Source organism: Chrysemys picta, unplaced genomic scaffold (genome assembly GCF_011386835.1).
Source record: "Chrysemys picta bellii isolate R12L10 unplaced genomic scaffold, ASM1138683v2 scaf4, whole genome shotgun sequence".
Classification (NCBI taxonomy): domain Eukaryota; kingdom Metazoa; phylum Chordata; order Testudines; family Emydidae; genus Chrysemys; species Chrysemys picta.
This window is the reverse complement of record NW_027052711.1, coordinates 242582-253767: the sequence shown is the minus strand read 5'-3', so window position 1 is coordinate 253767 and position 11186 is coordinate 242582. Positions and strand designations below refer to the sequence as shown.

The following is an 11186-nucleotide window of genomic DNA, read 5'->3' as shown; positions in this document are numbered from 1 at the left end:
GCACAGAAAAAAATCTAAGGAGTTATATAGAGATGAAGTAGGTTATAAATCTCTCTTTTTTATATTGTCAAAAGGTACGTGGATCCCACATGCCTTGCTAAATCTGTTATTTCCATCTCCTACTTCTGCTGTTCACCTGGGACACTCTCATATGCAGTTTCTATGGTCACCAAAATTCACTTTTTGGACATAGTCCAAAAGAGTACAGGGGAGTTGCATCTTACGCAGGGGTTAGGTTCTGAAGTCAGCGCGTAAGGCGAAAATCACATATAGTCAAACGCTCATTGAGTGGAATGGCAGGTGGAATCGCCCTCACTACCGGCACAGTATTTAAATTGTTATTTTTCTCTTTTTTTGTTTTGCCGAGCGCGTACAGTTAAAATCGCATAAGTTAAATGCGCTTATGATGCGACTCCACTATAATGACACTGGTAGTCTAAATGTGTCACTATCCTTCTTCCTGATAATTTTACATTCTCAGCCCTGCTCTTCTCCAACAGATAAGCACAAAAATTTACTTTGTATCCTTCGCACTAAGCAAACTGGGAAGACTTTTCAAATATTCACATAGGCCACTAGTGGCTTTAGAGTTTAACACGCACAAATATTGAATTATCTTTTGGCAGACAATCAGTAGAAAATGACTGCTCAGAGAATTTCTTAATACTCAGGAACCACTCCCTAGGTAGATTACTCAGTGCTCTGAAAAGAAGGCACAAGGCAGAGCCCAGCAGACTAGACTGTAAGCTCTTTGGAGTAGGGACTGTCTGACTGTTCTGTGCCAATGCAGTCCTGGTCCAACACTGGGGCTCCTAGTCACCACCACAATACATATAACAATAACAACAGTGGCCTTTCTCCAAACATTGTCACAAATTCAGACAATTGCAGTATGTTTCATTTAAATGTTTCTCAGAAGAGACCTATTGGGTCCCCAAACTCAGAAGGGCCCAAATGCGCACTCTGCCCTCCCAATTCCAGAAACACTTCCAATCCCCTAATGTTTGTCAACCAATATACATATACCACACGCACCCCTGTGAATAGTTACCATGTTACATGATCATCATAAAAGAATTATGAGAAGAATTTGATTAGCTAGCGAATGGTTCCAGTTGTGGAGGCACCAAGAGAAACCACATAAGTCAAACTTATTAATCAATTTACCTTGCAGGCAATCTTTACAATTGTCTAAGAAAAAATAATAAGGACATCACATAAGTGTTACCTGCTATTTTAAGTTCACATTTTTCATATTTCAAGTATTGTAGACTTTGACCTGGTTGGCACCTGTAGTTGTTTATGTGATTTGCACAGCAAGTTGAAAATGTCAAGTTCCAGTCCTCACCCTCTCTGGCTGGCTACCAGTAGCCATTCTGATTCTACTTCCATAGTAACTGAAGTTGAATAAGGTAAAGGAGAGCAGAGCACTTTTAGATATTTAAAACTCTGTCCTCACTTTTACCACTTTGATATCTGTTTCCTTTGATAACAGAAATGGAAACCAGAATCAGCAGAAAAAGTCAGACTCCTTGGTTTTCAGACCATTTCCACCAAAACTGAAAATTGAAATCCGGGAAAGTAAAATAATTGCTTTTAATTACTATTGATCTTTTTCTAAAGTTCCCCATTACGACGACGAAAATTGGGATTGGAAAGGTCACTGGCAGATAGCTTTCCCTCTCCAGTACTCTCACTTATCTTTTCCATTGCTCAACAGGTAAACAGCAGACTATTATGAACCTTGATTCTATAATAATGTAAATGTAAAGAAAAACATTTTAAGTGTTCCCTTTTAGAAACAAGAGGAGCTTCCACACACTTAAATGAAAGATTTTTACTCATTTTAAGTTATAAATATTTTAAAACATTTCTAAGAGCAAAAGCATGGTATAACCAGACCATACTAAAGCATATACCAAGGGACTAAAGAACATTTATTGTATCTTCCTCTTTGAGGGCCTGACTTCAGGGAGCTTTGAATCAACGGGAGTCTTTCCAGTTGAGACGCTTTACATCAGTCTTTTAACGAGCTAAGGGAAAACTATGATATTATCCCTTATCTTATGAGAGTCTTTTCATGTGTTATTGTTTATATGTATGTCAAAAAACCATGGTCAATAAACAGTTTTCAAAAAATTTGAAAGACTTGGAACAGCTAGGTTTAGAATGCTGAAACAGCTGATATTACTGCCTCTTGTAGGTACAGCATGCAAGACAGGGGCTCCTTGGACTTTTACTAATTATCATTTAATGAAAAAGATCCTTTCAGCCCGAGTCTCTCTGTATTATTTTGCTGCCTTTGTCAGATTCTCACAGGACACCAGGGTTTATGGCTTGATATGTTTCCCAAGGTAACATCTACATTGCTGCTGTCACTCAGACAGATTGGGGTCTTCGATACTGAGACAACCCAGGAGCAGTAAAGAGGCAAAATAAATCAGTCTTTTATCTATTTACACTGAAGTTTTTATACCAGCTCTTCTTGACTGCTACTGCCCTATTAACTTCAAAGGCTTCTAACCTAACCAGTAAAGAGCAAAGTCTTATTAGTGCTACAAACTTGTTAGGCCAGAGATTTTAGGAGTATTGTGAGCTCCAGCACCCCAAACATTATGTAAGGCAATTAAAACAAGTCACATTTAATTTTTTAGATTAGCTCCTTAAAGAAGCAACTGAGACATGTATGAAAAAATATTCAGGCTGAAGTCACCATTTTAAACTATTAAAAATTATTCCTTAAATTGTTTATTATGTACACAATCTCTTTATATGAAAAATAAGATGGGGGGGTTGGGAGGAGGGGGTCATTCTATTGTGCTTCTTTATGAAAAAAGTCTTGAGCATAAGTCTAAGTATAAAACTATATAAATATTTTTTTCACTGTGCATGTTACCAGCAAATACATTTGGTAGAAGAAAGTTCTAAGATATCTAATTACCTTTACCCCTTTTTTGTAAAATGGCAATGGATAAGAATGTTTAACACTGTTCAGAAATATTCAACTTTCCCTCTGCCTCTCAAAAGTGCAGGATGCTTGTGAAAGAAGAGGCTGCTTTTAGCATAAAAGAAAAGGATATTTCTAAGACTATGCAAACCAAGGTTCTGATCCTGCAATGAGGTCCATGTGAGCAAATCCCTAAACCCATACTGACACCCATTGACTTTAATTGGGTCCACACACCTACAATTCCATTGCCCTCTCCCCCTTTTGAAGTTAATTAATTTTTAAGGTTTTTTTTAAAAACTGACTGACTTTCCCCTTACACAGCAATAAACTTGAAGCTTCTATTCTAAGGCTGGGATGAGAGGATGGAGGAAGGGAGATTCACCTTCATCAGGAAAACCGTTTCAGTGAGATATTTACAGTTAAGCAAAATCCTTCATTCTGAGAGGGATTGAAATATGGCATTGAAAAGAGACTGAGGTAGTTAAATCCCAAAATGCAGTTATTTTGGTGAGGAAGATAAACTTTACAAGAAAGAAAAAAAAATCAATATTTTTATTTCAGTTTGAAGTTTGTTTATATTTAAATATTCCCCTGCAGGGTTTGCAACCCCAAAATTGCACTAGTGAAAAAGAACGAGATATCAAGGTTGGTTAAGAACAAATTGACAATGCTATATTATTCTCCAAGATGAGAGAAATGTTTTCAGAGCACAAATAATGAAAAACAAATTAGATTTGGAAGAGTCTTTCATTTTTACCCATTCAAGGCAGTGGTTTCCAAACTGTGGTACACAGACCACTGGGCTGTGGAAAGCCGGCTACTCACATAGGACTAACTCTCCTCTTTTATTCTCCCATCTGCCAAAGCATATTACAGGTCAGGTAAACCACATTAATACTGGGAAAGTATTTCCTTTTTCATGTTAGCAATTGATCCTTGCAATATCGATAGATGGGGAGATGCTCCATGACACTCTTCTGTATTAAGAGGTGCTCCACACATCCTAAAAACACTGCAGTACCCCTGGCCTAAACGGCTATTTGGAATGGATGTAAGAATTATTTAGTTTTTAAAACACTTGACTTTTACCTGACTGGGTCCCCATCCAGCCTTAAGAGTTGGTTACTTCTCTAGGACTCTACCTAGAGGTTGTGGAATTCCCCTCACGGGAGATTTTTAAGAGCAGGTTGGAGAAACACCTGTCAAGGCTGGTGCAGGTTTCCCTGGTCCTGCACAGCACTGGGGCTCCCCAGCACTACCTGACTGTGATTCAGACTCTACGCAACCAGCACTTCACAAACAGCACCAGACACAACCCCGGCCCTGGCACCCCCGCCCGCCGCAGCCCGCGGGGCTGGGGCTCTGGGGGAGGCGGCACCCCCCGAGGCTCCCCGGCCGGCCGCCAGGCTAACTAAGGGAGGCTGCGGTCCCTTCCCCAGTGTCAGGGGAACAGCGCGGGACCCGACCCCGCCCCGGTGCTCGCGGCCAACGGCCAGCAGCACCCCCGGGGGGCAGGCGAAGGGCTCCCAGCCCTCACCACAGAGCCTCCCGCCCGGCACGGGACGCTCCGAGTCCGGGCAGCCTCCGGCCGGCGGGCAGGCGACAGAGGGCGCCGTGCGGAGGCCCGGGGAGGCGGCTCCTCGCCTCCTCTCCCAGCCCATCCCACCAACAAACTTCGAGGAAAGGGGAACGTCCCTCCGCGGCCACTTCCCGCCCGCGGAGAGGAAGCGAGCAGCCGCTGCGGCTCCGGTGCCGCCGCCCCCCATGCCCGAGTCTCTCCCCCACCAACAGCGCGCAGAGCGAAGCCCCCCGGCCACTCACCCGGCGCGCAGAGCGGCGGCAGGAGCAGCAGCGCGGGGAGCAGCCAGCAGCTGCCGCCGCGCTCCCGAGGCATCCTGGCAGCGGCCGCAGCCCGCGCGGGGAGGGGAGCGGCGCGTCTGGCTCCCCGCCTCCCTCTGCGGCAGGAGCTCAAGCCAGCGGCCTCAGGGTGGTGCTTCTGCCGCCGCCAACCCGCCCCACTGGAGCGCAACCGGGCGCCAGGAATCAGAGAGGCGCTGCGGCGCGTGAGAGGCGCCATCTAGCGGGCGGCAGGGGGAAGGGCGGCCCCTCGGAGCTCCACACATCCAGCGGCTGACGAGCCCGCCCACTTCCCGGTTCACCAATACCGACTCCACCCTCCTGCAGAGACCCCCCCCCCACACACACACCTCTCCTCACCCCCCATCGTACTCCCCGCACGCCCCCCTTTCCCTAGAGACCCCATCCTGCACCCCAAACGCTCCCGAGACACAGCACCCTACTCCTCCACATCTCCCCAGAGGCACCTCCATCCTACTCTCTGAATCTCTCCCCTTTCCCCCACAGACCCTGGTCCTATACACCAACATCCTCACACCCTCTCCTCCCAGAGACACCTCCATCTCGTACGTCTCCCCTTCCTCCAGAGACCCCCATCCTACACCCCAACATCCTTACACCCTTTCCCCCACAGACACCTCCATCTTATTCCCTATACTTACAGACCCCCCCCCCCATCCTGCACACCAACATCCTCACACTCACTCATCCCAGAGACACCTCCATCCTACTCCCCACAACTCTCGTCTTCCCCCCAGAGACACCTCCATCCTACTCCCCATACTTCGGCCAGAGATCTCCCCCATACTACTCCCCCACATCTCCCCAGAGACACCTCTGCACACTCTCCCTATAGACACCTCCATCCTCCCCACACCTCCCCACCCCCCCAGAAGCTCCCCATCCTACATCTCCATCCTGCTCCCCCACCTCTCCCCAGAGACACTTCCATCCTACTCCCCACTCCCCTCAGAAACCCTCCCATCTGACACCCCCCACATCTTCGCTCCCCCCAAAGACACCACCATCCTACACCCCAGCCAACTTCCCTCCACCCACCTTCCCTCAGTACCACTCAGAAGCACCACCATCCAACTCCCCACCACATCACCAGCACCTCACACACACCAGTCCCGCCCAGCAGAGACATCCAGCATCCCCATATGCACCTCAGCTGTCCCTCCACAGATACCTAGCAGGGAGCAGCTACCATACAGATAATTCCTCTACAGACACCTAGTAACTTTCACTCATAACTAGGCTTGGAAGGATTAGATTTTGTATTTGTAAGTATCAGTATACATTGATTTCACCACACACACACACACACACAAACTGAAGAAAAATATTTTCATCAAGGATCATCAAAAGGTATGGATAGGCAAAGTAAGAACAATGCTGCATGAAAACTTAGTTTGATTTAAGGATATTTACTTTGTATATTTTGATGTGAAATTGACAATTTGTGTTTTAATGGTTATAACGCTTTACATTTTTGAATCAACATTTATGGCTATTAAATAATTAATTGTGTGACACCTCCATAATTTCCCATAACTGTGAAAATGTAAATATATAAAATTAGAAAAAAAACCTAAAATATACATTATCAATCAAAATTAAAAAAAAAAAGAATTCTGCCAAGTTTACTCATATAGGGCCCTATCAAATTCAGAGTCCATTTTGGTCAATTTCACTGTCATAGGATTTTAAAAATCGTAACTTTCGTGATATCAGCTATTTAAATTTGAATTTCATGGTGCTGTAAATGTAGGGGTCCTAACCCAAAAAGGAGTTGTGAAAGGGCACAAGGTTATTGGAGGGGGGATTGCGGTACTGTTACCTTTACTTCTGTGCTGCTGCTGGTGGTGATGCTGGCTTCAGAGCTGGGCAGCTGGAGAGCGGCAGCTGCTGGCCAGGAGCCCAGCTCTGAAGGCAGAGCCACCGCCAGTAGCAGCACAGAAGGAAGGATGGCCTGTTATGGTGTTGCCACCCTTCTGCGCTGCTGCCTGCAGAGCTGGGCCCTGAGACATCTGCTGCCACTGTCCAGCTACCCAGCTCTGCAACCAGGAGCGCAGCCAGCGTCTTACTAGAAATACCCGCCACCCCTCTACAGGACCAGATTACGTCAGTCTTTGGTGCTAGGCATGGGGCCCTCCAGGGCTCTGCCTCTGCGGCCCCGCATCATAGTCCTATCCCCTGTTGGTGTTGTGTTAGCAGGTGGGACCCCACTCCTCTTTACAAGGAGGTAAGGACAGCATCATGGGGCTATCTTTCCCTCAGAATTGGCAGCAGGGACCTCACTCTAGTGAAGTACCCTACACTTGACCCAGAAAATGGACTGTGTCTGATTGGATGAGTGGGCTCCTGCCACACATACAGTCTTCTCCTGGGGTGGTTTAGGTAGGGTACCCCAGAGCAGGGAGCCTTAGAGGTGAATGAGGAAACTCATCTTTGTCAGCGCTTTATTTTCAAGCTGTCTGCAAACTCAGGCAGATATCACTACATTATTTGCCCTTCATTCATGTTTTCAAACTTTTCTTGGAAACAATGAGAGGTGGAAACTTGCTTTAAAAAGAAAAAAGCTGAGAGTCTGACAGTCACATGACTCCAGGAGTGAGGGCCCTAGCCATGGACATATAGGATATGTCTATGCTGCAGCTGGGAGTGAGCGTCCCGGCCTGTGTAGACAGATTTGCACTAGCAGAGCTTGAACTAACTAGCTCTCAGTCCAAAAGCCTAAGTTCCAAATGTATTTTTTCCTTTTTGTTTTTAATAAAATTTGCCTTTTTTAAGAACAGGATTGGATTTTTGGTGTCCTAAGAGGTTTGTGCCTGTTTGATTAGCTGGTAGCCACAGCTAATTTCCTTTGTTTTCTTTCTCAGTTCTTCCCTGGAGGGGTGTGTGAAACGGCTTGAGGGTACTCCACAGGGAGGAATTCCCAAGTGCTCCGGAGTTTTTTTGCATTTGAGTCCTGGCAGCGTTTACCAAGCCAAGGTCAGAGAGAAGCTGTAACCTTGGGAGTTTAATACAAGCCTGGAATGGCAAGTATGAATTTTTAAAATCCTTGCGGGCTCCACTTCTACATTCGGAGTGACAGAGTTGGGATTCAGACTTGGCAAGGGGTGTGGGGAAAAGACTGTGTGGACACAATACAATCATGTTTGTTACAATGTAGTCAGGCCACTACTCTCCAGCCACCCAGCTCTGAAGGCAGCACAGAAGTAAGGGTGGCAATACTGTGACCCCCTACAATAGCCTTGTGACCCCTTTTGGGTCGAGTCCCGCAGTTTGAGAAATGCTGAGTCTTAAGGGCTTTACAGGTTTATATTTTGCAGTTTTAAAATACATATTCATGCTTTGTTATAACACCATGAAATTTAAGATTTAAATAACTGAAACAGTGAAATGAAAAAAGAAGAACAGGAGGACTTGTGGCACCTTAGAGACTAACAAATTTATTAGAGCATAAGCTTTCGTGGACTATAGCCCACTTCTTCGGATGCATATAGAATGGAACGCTTATGCTCTAATAAATTTGTTAGTCTCTAAGGTGCCACAAGTCCTCCTGTTCTTCTTTTTGCGGATACAGACTAACACGGCTGCTAGTGAAATGAAAGAATTTTAAAATGCTATGACCGTGAAATTTACAAAAATGGACCATGAATTTTGTCATGATATTCAGTCACTAGTTACTTCACAAAAAACAGAGCTAGCAGGAAGAATGAGGGCATTAAATGATGACAGGTATATGAAAGACTTACCTATGACTTCAATAAACCTACTATTTGTTGTTTGTAAGTCTCCTCCTGGCCTAGGAGCTGGGACTGTCAAATTGTTGTGGGCCCTATTTTGGAGGACAAATAGATCTTTGTTTTCTGTTAGGTGAAGATTTTAAAAAGAGAAAAGTGATATTTTCATGGGCTGAGGAGTAAATGTGGGGCTTGGCAGCCATCTGACTCCTTTTAAATACAGAATGTAGAAGTATTATTGCAGAAGGAGCTACTCTGAAATGTACCACAACCTATAGGGATAGTAGCAAGTATCTAATGCTTGAGAAAAAAGAAAAATAATCCCTAAAGTGGATGGGCCAAATTCTAGCCAATGTGTGAAATGGCATAATCAACTCTCCAAACAGAAAAAAACATGTGAGCTGCAAAATCAACATTAAAAACTTTACCTGGGCACCCATTGAAGAGTTGCGTGCATAGCTCAGATGTGCAGCTATTTCTTCAAGAATTAATAATCCAAGAGAAGGGATGAGCAAGGGGCTTGTGAAGCATCTACATGATATGTAGATATGCTCACCAAGCCAACGCTGGACGAGGGGGCATACATATATAATAGAGAGTTCACAAAGGGATTTACAAACATAGGTAAACGTTACGATCACCGTTTTATATACAGAAGGCCAGATTCTGGCCCTTGAAGTGACTCCTTTGTGCTGTCTGAGCAACGCAGAGGGGCCAGAAACGTGATAAAAACACCTAGATGTGGATTCTATATCATCCGCTCCCAGGCATAAGTGATATGTTGGGGCAGAAAGGAGTAAGCACTCTGGCAATCCTCAGCTATGAAATGGTCCAGAGGGAGCCATTACCAGCTTATATAATATAAAGCAGCTCTGAGGCTGCTGTAGGTTGCACCAGCCCCTACCTGCTCACAGAAGGGGTTGGAGGGCAAAGATGGCACAGTGTCACCTATGGTTGTATCGTTCTCAGACCCTGTGCTAATTGCATGCTGGCTGGACCCAAGGATTGGACCGAGAGAAACTAAGGCAGTGGCTCAGTGAGTTGCCCAAAGTAATACTGTCAATGGCAGAACCAAGAATACAACCCAGGTTTCCCGCCTTGCAGTCCTGTAATCTATCTATGGGCCACAGTAGCTCTTCAGCTAGCTGCATAATTAGTCAGAAAATTAATCTGGGCTTTCTTTAATATGAATAAATACCTGAATGAATGAATTTCCACTCTAAGTGCTGGTGATGCTGAATAGTGACAGGGTAGAAAGCTTAAGCCAATAAGCTTTCAGTTCTTCATTTTCTTCTCCTGGTTTTACTTTTATTTTCCATCTGTGGCTGAATGCTTTCCTCCCCTCCCTATCCTCTCCCAAGAGTTAGTTCATCCAAAAGCAGGGAAGCTATAGAACTGGCTACAAGAATGTAAATCTTAGGCAGAAGAAAAGACCATCTGGTCTGATGTTCCTTCCCTCAAGTAGGATCAGCTTGGTGGCCAATTTTTAAAACTTAAGTTTCTTTCTAAAAATACCTTTGGCCTGATTCTGTTGCCTTGCACTGTGCGTAGTCATTTTACATCAGCGTAAACTTTCTGAAAAAATGCTACCCCGTCGCTTTGCATAGCTAATAGCGTTGCTAGCCAGGAGCCCAGTTTACTGCTGAAAAGTCCAGTTGAAAAGGGGACCTAGCACTGTCTGGTCAGATGCACTGATCAGACACAAAAAGTCCGTTTACCGCAGCCGGGGAGGAGAGGCGCTGGGTCACTAACCCGTGCCAGCCTCTGCTCAATCAGGGCCGCCTCCTACCTGTGTCTCATGGGCAGGCAGGCAGCAGACTCTGTCAGGCTGCAGCTCCTGTAAGCAGAGGGAGCCCAGCTGTGTGGAGGGGCTGGGGGAGAGGAGGGAGTTGGAGAGGATCCATCCAGCCACAAGGCACCAGGAAGGGGGAGGAGGGAGTGGAGCAAGGGACATGGGGGAGTCCCAGGGAGAAGAGGCGGAGCAGGGGATCTGGTTTTCATCAATTAGAGAGTTGGGAACCCTCCTGATATAAGTGAGTGCAAAAAGTGCAGAGCAATTAAGAATCAACCCCCTTGTCTCCTCCTTGTTTTCCTCCTCCCCCATTTGACTGAGAACTTGGATGAAGTTTAAATATTGTCTTTTGGGACCATTAAGGATTTCTTGTGTTGTGCAGTTTTCCATAGTGTGTATAAAATACCTGTCGTCAGGCTAGCATTATGCAGTACTACTAACATTTTAGGAAGAAAGCCTTCCAGGAATTTTGGCTATAAAGCCCAAAGCAACTTTCATGTTGCTGGAGGGGGAGGGAGGAAAGGTTCCCACACAAATTCAAATAAGATCCAGAGGGATCCCAAATGCTTTACAATCAACACAGCACCATCCAACTGCAGCAACCTCCGTTGAGTGAGAAATATAGGAGGAAAAATTGAAGACAGATGAAGCCAACACAATGTCAAAAGAGATTTAGGAGATTGAAATCAAAGCCTGCCAATAAATTAATAGTACTAAGGAGAATGTGACATATGCATTTCTGAACAGAAGATGTTGCCTTATGGTTCCTCACAGAAGATTGCTTACCATGCACAATAGATTATTTATGCTATTTAATAATAGGTAGCACTTATAT

General features: G+C 45.2%; 1 protein-coding gene across 4 annotated transcripts in view; it reads right to left on the bottom strand.

The window, feature by feature from the left end:
• LOC135977564 (beta-1,3-glucosyltransferase-like) overlaps window positions 1-5080 on the bottom strand; it is a 175383-nt gene extending 170303 nt beyond the window's left edge. For 2 of the 4 annotated variants that reach the window (XM_065578828.1, XM_065578829.1), the window contains exon 1: window positions 4772-5018. In XM_065578828.1, the coding sequence (XP_065434900.1) occupies window positions 4772-4844 (73 nt within the window). In that variant the 5' untranslated portion in view covers window positions 4845-5018. Of the gene's footprint in view, window positions 1-4771 lie in introns of all 4 variants that reach the window. The other 2 variants (XM_065578830.1, XM_065578827.1) reach the window with 2 other exon arrangements.
• Between the last annotated feature and the right edge of the window lie 6106 nt (window positions 5081-11186).